The sequence below is a fragment of the Ambystoma mexicanum genome, chromosome 9 (genome assembly GCF_040938575.1).
Source record: "Ambystoma mexicanum isolate Mex_15411 chromosome 9, UKY_AmexF1_1, whole genome shotgun sequence".
In the NCBI taxonomy this organism is placed as follows: Eukaryota; Metazoa; Chordata; class Amphibia; order Caudata; family Ambystomatidae; genus Ambystoma; species Ambystoma mexicanum.
The window spans coordinates 482,706,782-482,727,791 of NC_090931.1; the positions used below are offsets into that span (position 1 = coordinate 482,706,782).

Genomic DNA, 21,010 nt, shown 5'->3' on the forward strand with positions numbered 1-21,010 from the left:
GCAGCCCATCCACCATGACCATGACCCTCAGGCAGCCCATCCACCCTCCCCATGCCCCGCAGGCTGCCCATCACCCCAGACCCTGCCCTGCAGGCAGCTCATCACCCCAGACCAAGGCCCGCAGGCAGCCCCTCACCCCAGACCATGCCGACCTGTAAGCAGCCCATGACCCCAGACCATGACCCGCAGGCAGCTCATCACCCCAGACCATGCCCACCATCACCCCAGACCATGCCCCGACGGCAGCCATGGCCCAAGTCCATGCCCCGCAGGCAGCCCATGACCCCAGTCCATGACCCGCAGGCAGCCCATCCACCCTCCCCATGCCCCACAGGCAGCCCATCCACCATGACCCGCAGGCAGCCCATCACCCCAGACCATGCCCCACAGGCATCCCACACCACAGGAAGGACTTTTTCCACACATTTTACCTGACGCGAGTGGGGTACATGTATTCAGAGGGGTGTGCAGGGAGTTTTACATGTGATTTTGCTGGCGTGAGCGGGGTACGTGTATTCCGAGGGGCGTGCAGGGAGTTTTACATGCGATTTCGCTGGCTCGATCGGGGTACGTGTATTCCGAGGAGTGCAGGGGGAATTTTATATGCGATTTCGCTGGCGCAAGCGGGGTACGCGTATTCCGAGGGGTGCGCGGGAAGTTTAACATGCGATTTTGCTGGCTCGAGCGGGGTACGCGTATTCCGAGGGGTGCGCAGGGAGTTTTACATGCAATTTTGCTGGCGCGAGCAGGTTATGCGTATTCCGAGGGGTGCGCGGGGAGTTTCACACATGATTTCGCTGGCACGTGAGGGCTGTGTGACATTTTTAGCGCATTTTCGTGGTTGGGGGGCTGTATACTGGTTTGCGCCACGTAGGGTATTTGTGTGATGTTTTTGGCGCACGGGCGGGGTTGGGGGCATAACTGACGCTGCTGCAGGGTCGCTGCACCACTCTGCGCCACGGCTGGTTATGAATGTAAAAATCCATGAATACGCTGTGCGCCAAAATGGGTTTTGGCGCAGGCGGCTGCCGCAAGCTGCCACACGCGCACTCTGTGCGCCACTTCTACGCTTGATTCCATGAATTACCCCCTTAGTGGCCTATCAATGTCTTTTTGGGTGCTTTAGGCTACACCAATAGGACGTCTGGTATAAATAGCCCCACCCCCGTGTCTTACCTTCAGATTTCAACAGTCTCCGAACTGTTGGGATCACCTTATGTTTGCTCTCGAGTGCATTACTCTTCGTGTTCTACACCTGCTTTCGCTGTGCTGGGCCATCATGTCCTCTGTGGGCCCAAAAAAATGGTTGTTTAGGCCTTGTAAAACCTGCGGCCTGGAGAACATCTACGAGGGGGATGGGCATGTGGATTGTCTGTATTGCCTGTATCCCAATCATTCTGTGGACAACTGTGAGATCTGTCAAGGCTTTTCTCAGAAAACGCGAAAGGACCGTAACTGCTGGTTGATTTGTTGGCTCAAGGAAGGTACTTACTCGGGTTTGACCCATGGGAGCAAGTCCTCTGCTACGACGGTGAAGGTGTTGTCTTCCCTACTCAGGCCCCAGTCAGCGGAACCCCCCTCTAAGAAGCAACGCACAGTGGTGCCAGCATCGGAGGTGGGGAGAGGCAGTGGGGCCTCTGGATCTAGATCGCATCAGTCTAAAGGGGCGGGTGGCTCCTCTCTGGACAAGCCTACATGACCAGAGAAGTCAAAGGATGCAAGTGCTAGGCCCGAGAAGTTGGCGGCGCTGTTGCAGAAATCCTCGCCGGCGGAGAAGGAGAAGGATCAATCTCGCGAGTCGTCATCATCAAAGTACTCATCGTTGAAGGACCGCCATAGGTCATCCTCAGGCCGGCGCTTCGTCCAATCGGTCCGATTCGCCAGAGAAGGCCAGGCCAGTGGCGGCTTTGGTTCCGTCGACGAGGGGTTTGTCTACGGAAGTGCCTCCGTCGACGGTGGTGGTACTGCCTTCTATTCCTTCATCAACGGTGGTGAAGTCAGCTCTGTCGATGACTGCGCTGGATGCCTCGTCGACGGCTGTGGCAGCGAGTGGGACGCTGTTGCTGTCCTCGGCTCTGCTGGGGTCTGATGGTGGTCTGTTGACTACGCAGGTGCTGTGGCAGTCGGGGGCGGGTTGTGGGCCTTTGCTCCCGTTTGACATTCTTCAGCAGGACCAGGCAACGTATCCTGTGGATTCCAGTCCGGAAGAAGAACATGCCTGCCATCCTGGCGCTTATGGAATAACTGGAGATTTTGCTGCCGTTTAAATGTTCCACTACGCTTTCCACGTTGCTTCCTGAAGCATTCTAGTCTTTTGGCCTCCTTGGTCATTTCCATCCTTCTTAAACACGCCTCTCACTTCCGTCTTTGCATGGCAACCCTACCAGTACTTTTGTTTTTGGGTCCAACGCTAAGTTTTCTTCTACTACCCTTTTGGCATGCTTTTCCAGTTGGTCTCTCTCCTTTACGTCTTGGCTGTGTTTTTTTTTGTATTTCGCAACCAGCTCCTATTCTTACGGGTCTCGCTCTGTTCTACCAGGGCTGGTTCAGATTTGTTTCTTTCTTGGCGGCGGTTCTACTCACTCTGCCACTCTTTCGAATCGCTCTCCCTGTTCTTTGCTTCCCTGTCTTTACTTCCGCTCTTGGCGGTATCTTTTTGTATATTACTTACCATTTTCTTTTGCCTTTCTTACTCGCCCTTGTTTTCATTCTGTTTACCTTTTCGCTCCTCTTATTTCTTTCCGCTTCTGTCTTGAGAAATGCTGCAGCTACCTCTGTTCTATTTTGCCGGTGCTCTTGCTCTACCAAAACACGGAGAATTTTGTTTGTAGTCCTCTTCTTCCTACAACCATTGCTGATGGTATATTCGGATTGCCTACCCACCTACTCATAGACTATTCAGTCCAACAGAACCTTCTCCGACTTGACACTCTCCATTCAAGAGCGTCTATTCTACAAACAACTTTGCAACTTTGCAAGACTATTTCTTCAAGAAAATTCTACGAACAACTTTGCAAGACCATTTCTTCAAGAGGTTTTTTAGCCATTGGCTTTTTCCTCTTTTCTGACGTTCTTGGGAGGGAGTCCTTTGCCTGCCATTTACAGTACAGCGGCATAGTGTCTTCCATCCGAGGAAGGTCGCATCTCTTCAAGAAAAAACAATCTGACCTGAGAAAGAAGGGCAAGAAACAACTCTATCATCATCAGAAGAAACAGGTGAGGAGGAGGGGGACTCAACTGAATTAAGCGACCCAGAAGAAGAGGTTTTGTCACATGGGCCGTTGTTCGTTCCGTCTGCGTTGGAACTGCAGCCGGCACAGCCGTCTGCGTCGGAGGGAGTTGGGGCTGTCCTGCCCCAGTATCCATTGGTGAATCCACACTCTATGCTGTCCATTCAGGTGCCAATAACGCTACAGTCGCTGCTGGGTCAATTTGATGTGATGCTTCCTGTGGCTCAGAGCCCGGAGGCTCCTGTGGAGCAGATGGTGACCGTGGTGCCCTGACCCAAGGAGGGGGTGGATACCCCTCGGCCGAGTTTCCCAAGGAAGTCGCCTCCAGTTCGGCCGCCGTTGCCGTCGCCAGTTGGATTCAGCCTTCCCAGAGGACATCCGGAGCAGTGGCGGCTGCTATCATAGGGCTGGGGGCCGCCACCCACCCCATAAAGTAGAGCAGAGAAAGCAGAGCAGAAGCAGCATAAAGATTCAGAACTTATCTCTTCAATCTTCTTGCATTTGCCAACAATACATCTTGTCTTCCATCGAAGTCCTATGGGCGTCGGCCCGGCTGCTACAGCGGGGCGCGTCCCATTTTACTCTAATTTTCACTATAGCAGAGTGCGTGGAGCTTGTAGCTCCACACACTCTACGTGCGCCCTTTAATTAGAAGGCTGGCGGGGCGCTTGAGGGGTGGCCCCGCCAGTATCAAATGTGCACAAACGGCGCACTGAAGATTCTCTCCCCCTGCATAGCTCTGCTACAATAATGTCATTGGCTGTTTGCCAGCCAATGACTACCCTTGCATTGGCTGCTAAACCATACATGCCAACCCTCCCGATTTAGGCGGGAGACTCCCGATTTTTCAGTTAAAAATACTGCTATTTTTAACTGTCTCCCGCCTAAAGTCATTACAACCCCAATGCAATCTTATGGGAAAACTGCATTCTCCCGATTTCTGTTGTGAAATCTCCCTCTCAGGGGCTCCACAATGTTGGCATGTCTGCTAAACAGCCAATGACATTACTGTATCTATGCAGGTGGTGGCGCAGGGTGTGTGCGTGCACCTGCGCCACCTTCACACTTCTCTGATTCTTTTGGTGCTGACAGTCGACGAGAGGACCTGCTGCCCTGCTCTGCCCAGACCAGAAGAGATGGGGGTGCCTGCACCATCGCCGATTCGAGCTTGCCGTCGGACGCAGTAAGTAACCAGTGGCTGTAGGGGCATGTAACACAGCCCCTACAGTCAGCACTGAAAGACGTGTAGGCCAGGGCCTACACGTCTTTCAGTGCTGACTTTTGGGCCGTGTGGGCAACTTGGGGCCTTGTGTCCCGACTCCCCTGGCCCGCTACCTGGGACACACGTGGACCAAGGTAGCGTAGCGGAGGGGCCCACTTGGGCCTTGCTTTATTACGGTCCATGGCCCAAGGCCCTTGAGCCACAGACCGTGGGTAAAGAAAGGCCGAGGCGGCCCCCGCCGCTACCTTGGTGCACGTGCGTCCCAGGTAGTGGGTCCTTTTAAACTCACAACTTAATCTTTTTTGTTCATTCAATGTGTTAATTCACCTGCTGCCGAAGGCAGTGCATAAACTGCAGGTCAAAGGCATAGGCAATAAAGTTATCCCACAGAAAAAATAAATAATCGCATATTATGGGATTACGCGTTTGTTTGTGAAGAAGACAGCACGGTGTCCATCCACCAGCGAACCCCAGATGCGCATGCCCTGCAAAGGGGGGAAGGGGGGCAGTGTGGAACATGGTGCAATGCTGAGAGGGGGTGTGTGAGTGGAACAGGGGGCTGCGCTGTAAAGGGTAGTCATCAGGAGGGATACCGAACCGGCGAGGTTATGTCATGGAATGGGAAGAAGGGATTTCTTTAAGTGCACGGTTTTGATATAATTTCTGACTTAAATGACTGTGGGTGTTTAGACGAGAGCCGCTACACAAGCGACCTCCACCTCCACGACACACGCATTCATTCACCCTTCTTGTACATGAGCACATGCATTCCCATTCAGACTCACACAGAACCCCCACCACATCACGCGTCCCCACATCTACAAACAACATTTCTGGTGGAGAATAGATGCTCACAAATCACATACATTATAAAGAATGCTATTTTATGCTTCTAAATATTAAGGTACTATTAAAGATGTGCGTCCTCTATCCCGGATAAATATATCTTGAACACTGACACTGATTAGCTTTAAGTAAAAAAGAACAATTGAAAACGTGCGTAGTAGGCCCATTTCTTTAGGTACGTTGTTAATAGCGCATCTGAGGGGGAAGCTGTGGTGGGCGGAGGTGCTGTTGGTAAAGCTGCAGCACCCATCACATCAGGGCTGTACAGAGTGGGGGTCCCTGGGGGACCCTTGCCGCACTAGAGAGCCAGGAATGTGGTGGAGGAATCACGTAAAATGCAGCACATGGGACTTGCAGGGCTGGTAGCAGCAAGCGGGATGTGAAGGTCAGTGGCTGGCAAAAAAGCACATGACCGTACCATAAGTAATAAATAAAACAGCAATGTGTTCAAATTTCTGTACAGAGTACCACATACACGGAGACCAGCAGGGCAATCCTGTGGCTGAGCAGTAGCAGGCAGCATCTTGCACTGGAGATTCAGGCCATAGCAGGTTGACTGTTTTTGCAATTATGTTTGTCGAGGGACAGGTCTGCATCGAAGATGACCCTCGAATGGGGATTGAATCCAATCGTCACAAAATAGCTCAGCGGACTAATCTACCTTCTCCAGAAATCGGCCCCTATCACCTGCATAACAAACATTAGAATACTGGGATGATAGCACAGTGGGTTTCGCCGAAATCTGTGTGTAGTATGTTATAAGTCATGTTTGAATCCTGGCTTGATAACTCGAGAGCACCCCGTTGCAGGGTGTGACTAGCTCGTTTTCTTACCTGCATGACCGGGTTTATGAGACTGCCGTGGAAATATTGGTGTGCAACCAATGTGCAGGCTACAGTTTGGATCTCCTGGTGGGACAATGCCCTTGCAATCCACGAGGACAATGCACTTGCTGCAGAATTCGCTGTGTTCAATTTAGCATTCCATCCGTTCAACGTCCATACGATTATTGTTAGTTAATGATGACATCTGTTAGTTGAGTGCCAAGAAGGACATGCGTTTGTGTTCAGTAGCACGTGGATCTCATTGCTGCTGTTTGAGTCCCTTGCAACCCTCATTTATGGTCTTGCAAAAAGAAGGAGGGAGAACATTGAGCGCGGCTACACCGGGTGTAGGCAGGGCTCTGCAGCTTCCTCCTGGACTCTCAAATTAGAGGTATTCTGTGTATCTGCAGAGCAGCACTACACACTACTTTTAATAATTGACCCTAAACAAGAACTGAAGGGAGTGTCAACAAAAATAGACATTTTAGCCCCTCTCTCGGCTCCCAAGACAGACTCTAAGCCTCATGTATTCTCTCTTTCTCTCTTTACATGTGCTTCCCCTTTATTCTCTCATCTTCTCTCTCTCTCCATAGGCCCCCTGTCTCATTGTCTCTGCCTACTTTCCATCTCTCATTACCTGTGAGTTATCTGTAGTTTCTGCTCTCACCTTCTTTTTATTTCTCTTTTCTCCTCTTCCCCTGTGTCTCTTTCCTCTGTTCTGTGCTCTCGCCTTGTCCCCTGCCGGACCTCTCCCCACTGCTCATTCTCATTCGTTCATCCACCCGTCCTCACACTCCTGTATTTTTACGTTTGACACTGCTGCCTGTAAGGTAGGGTTGTTAGCACTATGCGATTGACGCAAAGGGTTAACACTGATGCTAGCTTCGTGCTATCATTTCTGCCCACATGGACACCAGTTAATGGCAGCACACGTAAGAATAATGTACCACCGTTAGTATGTAAAATCTAATGCTTTTTGTCATGTTTCGGTGGGATTTCTAAACAGTAAATTGCACATTTTGGAGGTAATTTTCACAAAATGTTTGCGGGGGTGCCCCCCAGATTCCGCCTTGGGTGGTGTGGGCTCAGGCGGCGCGCGCTCACTGAAAAATTTCTCCTGGGAAATGTACGCCCCACCAGCTTTCAAAGGCACCAGCCGCCACTGATCCGGAGGAAGGGAAACTGGTGGATTTGTATCCTGATAGTGTTCTTTGGGAGACGCTGTCGACAGTGTCCTCGTCGCCCAGGAGGGCAGATACCTGGGACACGGACCCTGAAGTGGATCCTCCTAGTAGCTCAGCTCAGCCCTCTCCACCAGATGATGTCAACTCCAGAAGAAGAGAGAAAACATTGTTTTCTCTTTGATCACAGGGGGAAGCAAAGGAAGGCGGTCTTCTCCGTCCCCATTTTGGACCACCTGAAGAAGAAGTTTAAATCACCAGAATCTTCCCCCAAATGCCTCACGTCGCAACCCACGCCGGAGTCGGTGTTGTAAGCGGCGACTCGTCGGAAGGCAAGAAGTCAGCACAAGTGTACTACACCCCCGGACAGTGAAGGCCAGAAGCAGGATGCGTTTGGCAAGAAGGTGCTTACAATGGGCGCTACGACTGACAAGAGTGCCAAGTTCTTGGCCATTATGGCCCCCTATGACAGTGAGATGTGGCACCGATTGGCTCCACTCTTGGATCATCTCCCTGAGCAATAACGAAAGGAGGCTATGCTGCAAGTTCGGGGGGGGGGGGTGAGCCTCCAACCACAGCATTAACATTGCAGTGGACCTGGCAAAATCTGGATTCAAACAAATCAACAATGGAGTTGTTCTCCGGAGGCAGGCATGGCTGCGTGCACTGACTTTCGACCAGAGGTCTGACATAAAGTGTTCAACCTGCCATGTGAAGGTGAGCAGCTGTTTGGCGAAAAAATTGACGAGGCATTGAAGGGGAAGGAGGAATCTGATACAGCAAGGTCCTTGCGTACGCTGCAGAGTGGCTGTTCTTTTCACCCTTTTCAGCCATTTTGGGGGGCCTCTGGAAATGCCAGTTTTGCTACTTCCCTGACAAGGGTTACTGTCGCCCCAGTTATTCATCCCAAGGGTTCCGGCCTTCGTTCCAGTCCACACAGAAGAACAGGGACTATTAGGTGTAGTGGAAGAGGGGTCCAGCCACCTGACTGCCATATCGGCACTCATCTAGGGGGCAGAGTGGCGCAACACGTTGATGAGTGGTGTTTAATTATGACGGACCGTTGGGTGGTGGATGCAGTGCAACATCGCCACTTGTTGGAGTTTCAGCGTCTTGGAGTGAAGGTGGTGCAGCCGCATCTCGAAGTCTTGCGGCAAGAGGTGTGTGTAATATTGGAGAAAGAAGCAATAGAACCAGTCCCGGCATCGGAACAAGGTCAGGGGGTGTACTCCCGGTATTTTGTAATCAAAAAGCCAAATGGAAAGTAGTGCCCTATCCTCGACCTTTGGCCGTTGAACAAGAATCTGCAATGCCTGAAGTTCAAGATGCTCAAGTTACAGGACATCATTCGCTCGGTGCAACTGGGGGAGTTCTTGGTGTCGTTGGATCTCGAGGATGCTTACTTCCACATCCCGATGCTGCAAAAACATTGCAAGTGCCTGCGCTTTGTGGTCGGCGACAAGCATTTCCAGTTTTGGGTGCTCCTTTTTGGGCTCAAGTCGGCTCCAAGGACATTCACCAAGTGCCTGGCTCCGGCGGCTGCTTTCCTCCACAGGGAGGGGCATCATGTGTATCCGTACCTGGATGACTGGTTGATCAGGGGAACATCTCCACAAAGGACTTCCATCTCTCCAGGTTTCAATGCTCCTGTTACTGCGGCTGGGCTTTGCCATCAACTTCGCCAGAGAAATCTAGTGCAGCCGTCCTTCGAAAGAGTGGCGAGTGGGGCCTGGGAACTAAGGTCTCGGTCAGGAGTTACATGTCTCTTCTCGGGTCTATGGCATCCTGCATTCCGCTCATCCCCAATTGTCGACTGTTCATGAGGCCAGTGCATCGTTTCTAGCATCCAGGTGGTCGCAGAGTCGGGGTCGACGGTCGGACAAGGTGGTCATCTCTCGGGTTCTGGTGGAGGCCCTGAGGTGGTGGACGTGCTCGGAGAACCACGTGCGGGGCATGCCCCTGGTGGAGTAAGACTTTCAGTTCATGATAGTGACGGACTCTTCCAGGTGGGTTGGGGGCGCACCTCGTACAATTTCAGGTTCAGTGCCTATGGTCCCTACAAGAAGCGTTGTTGCACGTCGTGTTGGAGTTGAGGGCGGTGCATTGGGCTCTGAAGTCTTTTCTACCTCTCATGCAGGGTGCAGTGGTTCGTATTTTGACAGACAACGCCACCACAATGTTTTATCTGTGCAAGTAAGGTGGCACACACTCCCGGCCTCTGTCTCGAGAGGCTCAGGTGGTCTGGCATTGGGCCATTGCTCACAGGATTCAGATCACTGCATTCCATTTACCAGGTGTTCAGAATGTGCAGCGGATACTCTCAGCAGAGACGCGGGTCAGTTGTACGAATGGAAGCTGAAGGAGGCGCAACTGCCAAGGATATTCAAGAAATGGTGTCTCCCCCGCTGGACTTGTTCGCCACGCCGGACAACAGGTTGTGCCCTCTCTTTGCCAGCAGGGCGGCTCATCCGGAATTGAAGGGGGATGTCTTCTCGTTTCTGCGGACGGGCCTGTTTGCATACGTGTTTCCTCCCTTTCCCCTGATTCGGAGAACGATCCAGTTGCTGAACAAGTACCAGTGCATAGTGTTCCTGTTGGCCCCTGTCTGGCCCAGGCAGACTTGGTTCTCGGATCTCCTTCACCTTGCGGCGGACGAACCACTTCATCTGGGGTCCGAGACGGGTCTGCTATCGCAGGATGACAGAAAGGTGTAGCATCACGACCCGGCATCACTCAGCCTGGCAGCGTGGCTCCTGACCACTCCGAGTTTGGACATCTAGGAATCCCACAGGATTGTCATCGGATCCTGGTGGCGGCAAGGGCACCATCTACCAATGTCTCTTATAGTAGAAAATGGTCCAGGTTCTGTGCCTGGTGCCAGGAGCAGCCGGGTGTACAGCCTTTGCAGGTGTCACCAGCCCAGATTCTCCAGTATCTTCTGCTACTGGCGAAGGGGGGCCTGGCGTTGTCGTCGATCAAGGTGCATTAGGCTGCCATCTCTAGGTTCATGAGACAGCGCAACTCTACTCCTCTGTTCAGTGACCGGTTGGTCAAGCGTTTCCTCAAAGGACTTTTTACGACATTTCCCTCAGAGAAGAGGTTTGCTCCGGTATGGAGTCTCAATGTGATACTCTCTGCTCTCATGATGCCGCAGTTTGAATCTCTGTCAACGGCATCGTTGAAGTTTCTCTTGTGGAAAGTCGCTTTTCTGGTGGCTATTACTTCTGCCAGGAGGATGTCGGAACTTCAGGCTCTGGTCATTGACCCGCCGTATCTGCGATTCATGAGGGACAAAGTTCTCCAGTCTACTAATCCTCACTTTATCCCTAAAGTTCCGTCGGAGTTTCACAAAAACTCTACTATTGCCTTGCCCACTTTCTTCACTAAGGCTACCACTCCGGCGGAAAGAGCGCTACATTCCCTGGACTTCGAGAGGGCATTGAAGTTTTATCTCAACCGTACTCAAGTTTTCAGGAAGTCGAGACAGCTGTTTGTGGCTTTCGGCCTCTCCAACAAGGGGCAGACAATTTCCAAGCAAGGACTTTCCCGTTGGGTCTCCTCTACAATTTCCTTTTGCCACGGGAAGGCTGGCATGCCTTTGAGGGACACTCCTAAGGCCCACTCTATGGGCCATTGCTCTGGGCAACCCTCCAGACCACCGTTCTTCGCCTGCCAAGCCATTGCAGAAGGGGAAAGACCATATGCAAATCAGGCTTGGCCCCAACCCAAAAGGTGCAGTGCAGCCCGAACTGCTAGGTCACATCCCTTCTGCATGAGACCACTGTCATGATCTCTGCTTCCAAAAGATCAGGACTTGCCCGACTCCCTTGGAAGCAGACCCATAACCCCGGTTCCGAGTGCCAGCCAGTCCCAATTGGGACCTTTTGGACCCTGTCCTGGCGCCAGTGGCACCAGGCTCATAAAGATGCCCAGTCCCAGCGCTGGAAGCGCCGGGCTCATAATGCTTGGGTGGACTTACCTGCAGCAGACCATGCTGCTTACTTACCTGCCAGTTGAACCCCTGATCCTCTTCTGTTTGGGACTACTTTTCCTGTTGGGTGGGGCAGGAGCCACTCCCTAGTTTCAGAACACTGGAACTCTTCTGGAAAGCAGGAACTCTTTTCTTAGGCGTGGCTGTGGAAGGAGACACCTAAGCACTACAGGAGGCTATTTAAACCACACCCGATGGATGAATCTTGCTTTGCGTTATTCTGCATTCTCTGCAGCAGAACGCTCATCGTGTCTTCTGCTTCTGATCCTGGGCCTAAGGGAACAAAGGCTTACCATCCTGGAATCCAGTCTTCAGCAGCACCTGTAAAGACAAAGAAAGAACAGGTTAGCACTACGGTCTTCAGTGGCAGCGCATCTCTTACCTGGTCCATCGGCTGTCACCAACGCCTCGCGCTGCATTCCGGCATCTGAAAGACAAAGGCTTACCTACTCTTCGCATGCTCCGGAGGTCTTCGCACTGCATTCCGGCATCTGAAAGACAAAAGCTTACCAGCTCTTCGCACGCTCCGGAGGCCTTCGGCGCTGCATCCCGCATCTGAAAGACAAAAGAAGGTGCGTTTAAAGACATTGGGCAACTTTATTACTCACGTGCCATTACTCCTTCCCACGCCGAATCCAGTGGGTATTCCAGCACCCTTCAGCTTCTCTAAAGCTCCGAACTTGTACCTGCAAGATAAAAGGGACAGTTAGTGCGCATCGTGAAGCAGGCTACAAGCGCTTACTTACGTGCTTCCAGGCGCTTCTATTCCTCACGCGGGTTCGATCCTCAACTCTCATCAGCCCGCCATCCGCCTTCGCCGGAACCCTGCAAAACAAGAGATATCATTACAAAAGACTTTTAAGACATTTGAAGTGCCCAGAATTTACCGTTCGTGCAGTTAACGACGGACAGCAGTCCTCTGAGGTGAAGAGGCCTGCACCCTTATCCAGTGAAGAAACTGGTTACGGCACCCTGCCCCGAGGCAGATGGAGAGCTCAGCGTTCACTTACCTAAGGTGAGGGTGTTAACCTTTGGGGTTCTACAGGAGAAGGGAAAGGGAAGAGGAGAGAGGCACCCAATAACCCTAGTTCATTAATCCCATATTTTCTATCTGCAGACATCTTATTCTTCGAGTCAGACATACAGTGCACAGAGGTCCAGCCCAAAGAGCCAACCGTGTGTTACACATCACCTTTGAAGATACGGCATTCACCCAGTCAAGACCGGCGCCTCTGCGGGAATCAGGTGAGCGTTACAGAACGCAAAGCCTATCGCAAAACTCCCACCCAGGCGCTATGGAAACCTCGGATACCGACCAGCTAGCCCAGTTACTTGGGGAACTAAGAGCAGAAGTGCATGCAGCCCGTCAGGAAACGAATGCTCTAAGAAGGGAACTGATTATTTCCAAGGAGCGAACAGACGATCTCGCTAGACAATTGCTACAGTCACAAGCCGGACAAACTCCGTTACCCGCATCAGGGGCAAATCTTCCTTCAACATCCTCTACGAACCCAGTGCAGATCAACCTACCTGGGAATGTACCTCTGGCTCCGCCCGAACGATTTTCTGGTGACCCAAAGAGGTTTGCAGTATTTATTAATCAGTGCCGGTTGCACTTCTTATGCCGGCCAGCAGCCTTTCCAACTGATCAAGCTAAGGTAGTTTTCGTGCTTTCGTACCTTAGTGGCAATGCGGCAGACTGGTCGATCCCTCTAGTTAATCAAGATGATCCGGTTCTCCATGATTTTCAAGCTTTTCAGCTCAGTATGGAAAAACTGTTTGCAAGACATTCACAGGGGCAGGCCTTGGACAATGAGCTCCTTTCATTGCGACAGGGTAATCAAGACCTTTTGGCTTATATTGCGTCTTTCAACAGACTGATAGTGGAAACTCGATGGCCTGAGGACAAAAGGAGTACGCTGTTTTATAGAGGTCTACGTGGAGAGCTCAAAGATGTGTTAGCCCAAGTAGTGAATCCCCCGCAAGACTGTTCGGACTATATTGACTTAGTCGTTCAAATTGACCACAGACTGCAGAACAGGAAGGCCGATCGTTCCAAGTTTGATGCTCGAGTATTTTCCAAACCACCAACTCCTACCAAAGGAGTAGACTCCGGGGAACCCATGCAAATAGGGGGCCTGAAAGGACCAATAACACAAAAGGAGCGGGAAAGGAGAAAACAGCTGCAATTATGCCTCTATTGCGGAAACTCGGGGCACTTTCTTCGAGACTGTCCGGTGAAACCAGCCAAGAAGGCAGTAGGAGCTGCAGTTACCAGGGTCACAAACTCTGAGCAGGGAAACGACCTCGCCCGACAAGAATAGAGGTCCTCTTGCCGAGCGTTAAAACCAGTTCCGTGACCTCGCATTTCGTGATACCTATGGTCCTCATTAGCCCTGAACATCCGGATCGATTACATGCGATTGAAGCTTACGTCGACAGTGGTGCCATCGGCAATTATGTGGATCATGAAATGGTTTTGAGGATGAATCTGACTCTTTGTCCAAAGGCTGTAAAGGACGTCATTACTACGGTGGATGGTACGGAGATAGCCTCCGGATCAGTAACGCATACCACCCAAGAAGTGACGCTAGTAAGTCAAGATGGACACCATGAGAAGATCGTGTTCGATGTGATCAAGGCCCCTCAGTTCCAGATTATTCTAGGAATTCCTTGGTTAGAGAATCACAATCCTCAGATCGATTGGCGAGCAAGAACGGTTCAGTTTCCAGAATGTGTCTCTACTTGTCACCCTCGACCTGGTGTTGCACTGGCAGCAATTTCCTCGGAGGCTCCTCAGTTACCTCCTGAATACCTAGAATTCCAAGATGTTTTCCGGAAGGATCAGGCTAACTCTCTACCCCCTCATAGGTCTTATGACTGCCAGATAGACCTGATACCTGGATCTACTCCTCCTTGTAGTAGAATTTATGCCCTCACCGAGCATGAGAATCTTCACCTCCGACAATACCTGGATCAATACCTAGCGAATGGGTTTATTCGTCCTTCCAAGTCCCCTGCTTCCTCAGCTTTGTTCTTCGTTCCAAAAAAAGAAGGGGACCTTAGAACTTGTATAGATTATCGCGCCCTGAACCAGATCACCGTTAAGAATAGATATCCGTTACCTTTGATCCCTGAACTCCTGGACCAAGTCAGAAAAGCATGCATATATACAAAGCTGGATCTTAGAGGAGCCTACCACTTGGTACGAGTAAAAGAGGGCGATGAATGGAAGACGGCCTTCCGCACCAAGTATGGGCTATTTGAATATCAGGTCATGCCCTTCGGACTTTGCAATGCCCCGGCCGCCTTTCAATATTTTATGAACAATGTCCTCGGAGAGCTCATAGATGTGTGTGTTGTTGTTTACATTGACGACATCCTCGTTTATTCTTCATCGGAAACTGAACATCGGAAACACGTGAAAATGGTCCTCGAGAGATTGCGTCAACACAAACTTTTCGCTAAATTGGAAAAATGTGTTTTCAACGTGACTGAAGTTGAATTCTTTGGATTCATATTATCACCTAGCGGAGTGCGTATGGATTCAAAGAAGGTCAATGCAATTCTCAAATGGCCATCGCCATCCACCGTAAAAGGTGTTCAAAGCATGTTAGGCTTCGCTAACTTTTACCGCAGGTTTATCCCCGAATTCTCTCGAATAGTCCAGCCCATCACCGCCTTGTTAAAGAAAAACAAACGTTTTGAATGGTCTACCGAGGCGGAACAAGCTTTCCAGAATTTGAAGACTAGATTTATCTCTGCACCGATCTTAAAACATCCTCGCCCAGAACTCCCCTACATCGTTGAAACTGATGCTTCGAGCCTTGCCATGGGGGCAGTTCTATCACAAAAGGACCCAGTAACCAATCAGTTGCATCCCGTGGCATTTTGGTCCCGCAAATTCTCGCCTCCTGAAATCAATTACACTATTACTGATAAGGAACTTCTAGCTATCAAGTCCGCCTTTAAGGCTTGGCGGCATTATCTTCTGGGGGCCCGACACACCGTTACTGTGATTACAGATCACCGAAACCTGCAATATTTGAAAATCGCAAAAGCTCAATCCTCTAGGCAACTCCGTTGGGCACTATTCTTTGCCGAGTTTGACTTCATAATTACCTATCGACCTGGTACAAAAAACGGTAAAGCTGATGCCCTTTCTCGGATGGGAGTGGAAGAACATTTGATCAATCCTAAACCTGTACCTATCATTCCCGAACAAAGAATTCTAGGTGTAATCGCCACACAATCCATAGAGGAAGTTAAGGATAAAGCCAGGCTACTGGTAACTCCAGCAGACATACAGAATTGGCATCTGCAGGGAAAGGACTTTACGGTGAAGGACAACCTATTATATTTCCAAGAACGGTTATACCTGCCCAGCACAGATTTACCGAAAAAGGTAATCTCTTGTTATCACGATTTTTTAATGGAAGGACATCCCGGTATGACCAAGACCTCGGAAAAGATCAAGCGCTACTTCTGGTGGCCGTCTTGGAAAAAAGATATCAGAGACTTTATAATGTCCTGTGGAGTATGCGCCCAAAACAAGAGTCAAAAGGAAAAACCAGCCGGCCTCTTACGCCCTATTGACATCCCGCCTCGCCCTTGGCATACGCTTTCTATGGACTTCATCACCGATCTACCTCCATGCTCCGGATACAATACGATCCTAGTAATCGTGGACCTATTCTCCAAGATGGCGCATTTCATTCCACTCAAAGGCTTACCAACAGCAGCAACTCTGGCCCGAGAATTTCTCGAAAACATCGTCCGACTGCACGGTTTTCCTTCAGTTCTAATTTCGGATCGAGGTAGTCAATTTATTTCTCATTTTTGGCGAAGTTGCTGTCGGTCGGCTCAAATTGATGTGAGACTATCGACCAGTCACCACCCTCAAACCGACGGACAAACCGAGAGGACCAATCAAACTCTGGAACAGTATTTGCGCTGCATGCTACAACAAACTGAAAAAACTTGGAAAGATATCCTTTGGATAGCCGAATATGCCTACAATAACTCTGTCCACTCGGGAACTGGGAAGACCCCGTTTTTTCTTTTATACGGTAGTCACCCTCGAACCTCGGAGTTGGATCCACTCCAAGATCTTGGAACACCAGCAGTAGACCACCTGCATTCTACAATCACCCAAGCCTTTAAGGAAGCCGTTTCTCACCTTCAAAGGGCTAAAGAACAATACAAGAAAGGAGCAGACCAACATCGGAAGGAAGCCCCCCAATATCAAGTAGGAGATCAAGTCTGGTTATCCACCAAATATCTACCTCTAAAAGGACCACGCACATTCAACCCAAGATACCTTGGTCCCTATTCCATCACTACCATAGTAAATCCAGTAGCGGTCAAGTTGGACTTGCCCCCTCACATGAAGATACATCCGGTCTTCCACGTCTCTCTATTAAAACCCGTGCAACCTGAAACCCGACTAACTAAATCTCCAAAACCTATTCTAGTTGATGGAGAACTCGAGTTTGAAGTCAAAAGCATCCTGGATTCCAAGATCTCCAAATGTAAACTATTTTACCTGATTGACTGGAAAGGCTACGGTCCCCAAGAAAGATCCTGGGAACCTGCAGAATATGTCCACGCGCCTCGTCTAATCAAAAGATTTCATCGAACATTTCCTAACAAGCCCAAACCCCCGGAGAAGCCCGGTTTGGGAGGGGCCTTGAGGGGGGGTGCTGTCATGATCTCTGCTTCCAAAAGATCAGGACTTGCCCGACTCCCTTGGAAGCAGACCCATAACCCCGGTTCCGAGTGCCAGCCAGTCCCAATTGGGACCTTTTGGACCCTGTCCTGGCGCCAGTGGCACCAGGCTCATAAAGATGCCCAGTCCCAGCGCTGGAAGTGCCGGGCTCATAATGCTTGGGTGGACTTACCTGCAGCAGACCATGCTGCTTACTTACCTGCCAGTTGAACCCCTGATCCTCTTCTGTTTGGGACTACTTTTCCTGTTGGGTGGGGCAGGAGCCACTCCCTAGGTTCAGAACACTGGAACTCTTCTGGAAAGCAGGAACTCTTTTCTTAGGCGTGGCTGTGGAAGGAGACACCTAAGCACTACAGGAGGCTATTTAAACCACACCCGATGGATGAATCTTGCTTTGCGTTATTCTGCATTCTCTGCAGCAGAACGCTCATCGTGTCTTCTGCTTCTGTTCCTGGGCCTAAGGGAACAAAGGCTTACCATCCTGGAATCCAGTCTTCAGCAGCACCTGTAAAGACAAAGAAAGAACAGGTTAGCACTACGGTCTTCAGTGGCAGCGCATCTCTTACCTGGTCCATCGGCTGTCACCAACGCCTCGCGCTGCATTCCGGCATCTGAAAGACAAAGGCTTACCTACTCTTCGCATGCTCTGGAGGTCTTCGCACTGCATTCCGGCATCTGAAAGACAAAAGCTTACCAGCTCTTTGCACGCTCCGGAGGCCTTCAGCGCTGCATCCCGCATCTGAAAGACAAAAGAAGGTGCGTTTAAAGACATTGGGCAACTTTATTACTCACGTGCCATTACTCCTTCCCACGCCGAATCCAGTGGGTATTCCAGCACCCTTCAGCTTCTCTAAAGCTCCGAACTTGTACCTGCAAGATAAAAGGGACAGTTAGTGCGCATCGTGAAGCAGGCTACAAGCGCTTACTTACGTGCTTCCAGGCGCTTCTATTCCTCACGCGGGTTCGATCCTCAACTCTCATCAGCCCGCCATCCGCCTTCGTCGGAACCCTGCAAAACAAGAGATATCATTACAAAAGACTTTTAAGACATTTGAAGTGCCCAGAACTTACCGTTCGTGCAGTTAACGACAGACAGCAGTCCTCTGAGGTGAAGAGGCCTGCACCCTTATCCAGTGAAGAAACTGGTTACGGCACCCTGCCCCGAGGCAGATGGAGAGCTCGGCGTTCACTTACCTAAGGTGAGGGTGTTAACCTTTGGGGTTCTACAGGAGAAGAGAAAGGGAAGAGGAGAGAGGCACCCAATAACCCCAGTTCATTAATCCCATATTTTCTATCTGCAGACATCTTACTCTTCGAGTCAGACATACAGTGCACAGAGGTCCAGCCCAAAGAGCCAACCGTGTGTTACACATCACCTTTGAAGATACGGCATTCACCCAGTCAAGACCGGCGCCTCTGCGGGAATCAGGTGAGCGTTACAACCACAAGCATCCCCACACATGTTTCGCCCTTGCTGGGGTTCATCAGTGAGGAGTAACTTGGGTCTCTAGGCCCAGCAGGCACGGGATCCACGTCTGGGCATACCCGTCCCACTTGGGGTGACAAAGCAAAAACAAAGAGGTGATGGCTGGAAGGTTTATAATGAATCTTAACCACTGGCATTGCTATGGGCAACCCTCCAGACCCTGTTCTTCGCCTGCCAAGCATATGGTCTTTACCCTTCTGTAATGGCTTGGCAGGCGAAGAACGATGGTCTGGAGGGTGCCCAGAGCAATGCCAGTGGTTAAGATTCATTCTAAACCTTCCAGCAATCACCACTTTGTTTTTGGTTTTGTTATCATGCATGTTGTTGGATGATGTTCATTGTGTTAATGACTGTGGCCTGGGGCATGGGGTTGATTTGCCTGTCATGCACCTCCGGGTTGTCATACTGATATGTAATCTATTCACAGCATGTGAATCCATGAAAGATCGAATGCTGGAGAAGGGGTAGTTTCTTACCTGTAACTCCATTTCTCCAGCGTTGGTATCTTTCATGGATTCACATGCGGCCGCCGGCCGCCTCTGCAGGCAAACCTTGGTTTGGGTTTCCTCTACTTTGGAGGTTAAAATCTGAAGGGAAGCTGCGGGGGCGGGGCTGTTTATACCAGACGTCCTATTGGTGTAGCCTAAAGCACCCAAAAAAACGTCGATAGGACACTAAGTGTCAAAGCTTTCCATAGGAAAACGCTATGTTAAAGTTACAGAGGTTTCCCAGCCTGACGACGGGAAATGTTCACAACATGTGAATCCATGAAAGATACCAACGCTGGAGAAATGGAGTTACAGGTAAGAAACTACTCCCTTGCCCAGTGAAATGTGATTTTAACAAATCACAAAATAACAAATTCATTTTTAACGAACAGAAAAGTCTGAAAGAAATGTTTAGATGTTTTTGGGGGTTCCCTCTCCTAGCCTCCCCCTTTTTAAAAATGCATACTTTTCCCCCACCTCAAAAACTACTATTCCCATTCCCAACTACATATATATAGTTTTTAAAAATGTGTGTTTTTTAGAGGTTTTGGGTTCATTGAAAAATGATCTCGTTGTTTTTAAATTGACAATCACTGCATACCATTTTCCTCATCTGTGAATTGTCTAGATATGTTTTTCCATAAACTTGTGTGTCAGTGACTGTGTCCCTTATGAGTTTTTCTGTTTCTTGCAGGTGTGCATGCAGTACTTGAAGGATACCAACATGCTGTTTGTTGGGGGTCTCATTGTTGCTGTTGCAGTGGAACACTGGAATTTACACAAGCGCATTGCACTGAGAGTCCTGCTCATTGTCGGAGTGAAGCCTGCACTGTAAGAAATGCTATCCCATACGCTATTGTACCAGTGTATCTGTTGACCAACTATGCCACATGGCCACAGTTAGAAGGAACACACCTTCCACAGCCCAACTTTTTGAAAAGATAATTATGATGAATGTTTGTAGCACAAAAGCAGGCTGCAACACGATATATAACAATTTACACATACATAGTTCCTGAACAGAACACTACAGCAGCCCCGTAATAAGGCATAATTAAGCAATAAGCCCTGAGATGAGGGGCATTACTGCGTCAGGGCCTATAGTCAAAGGCCAGAGCGAAATGGGGGATCGGGGCATTACCTGAAGCGGTTATTCCCCCCCTCCCCCTGTTGAGGGGCTTATTGCTATTAGAACACACCTCTTCTTTAGACCGGGGTAGTAGTAGTGTATTTTTTGGTTGCGAGACAAACCGCAACCAAAAAAATTAAAATAAAAATGGCTGCCAGGAAAATGAAGTCAGTTTTCCCTTTTCATGGCGGCCATTGAAAAAAAGTAAATTAAGAAAATGGCCACCATGGAAAGGAGAAGTTCCATGGCGTTGTGTCACAGATCGGGAGTTGACACAACGGGGACAGAGGTGGGAGGGCGAGGGAAGGACATTTGAGGTAAAGGGGGGATGGGGTGGTGGAGGGGAGGGAGGGAGGACGCCACTTAGCTCATTCTTCGGCGGGGAAGATGGCGTCCTCCAGCCCTTATGAGGCTACGGGTGGCGGGATTACTGTCTGGTATTGCCCCCGTTCCAAGCCTCCTCATTGGCTTGGAGGCCTCCACACTCCCCTCGCTGGGTACTAATAAATAATATAACCTTTAGAATGTTCTGAAAGCATTTTTGTTGGAAAATATGCAGGCTATATGAACCAATGTAGAACCCAGATTGCTTTGTATAGGCCGAAAATTGTTAAGAACGCTACATTCCAAGACTACTGGCAGCATAGAGCACACTCTCAGCTAATTCCCTGGGAACTCGTAGGCGATGTATGGACTCGCAACTTCCTTATTAGAAACAAGCATTGGCAATGCCAATACTTTTGGCATTCACTGTTCTTTACATTTTGCATTTATAGGCACCAAGGTGCAAGGAGAATAGTGCAAAGTTTTAGAGGGTGCCGATGATGTGCAATAGGACATATGAGCAAGAAATAGTGAGCAAGTGAGAGAAGGTGAGTGAGAGCA

General features: G+C 50.0%; 1 protein-coding gene across 3 annotated transcripts in view; it reads left to right on the forward strand.

The window, feature by feature from the left end:
- The window catches only part of SLC13A5 (solute carrier family 13 member 5), an 856,016-nt gene that overhangs the window by 374,199 nt on the left and 460,807 nt on the right, over nucleotides 1-21,010 (forward strand). For all 3 annotated transcript variants that reach the window (XM_069615030.1, XM_069615028.1, XM_069615029.1), the window contains one exon: nucleotides 19,691-19,827. In XM_069615030.1, the coding sequence (XP_069471131.1) occupies nucleotides 19,691-19,827 (137 nt within the window). The remainder of the gene's footprint in view (nucleotides 1-19,690; nucleotides 19,828-21,010) is intronic.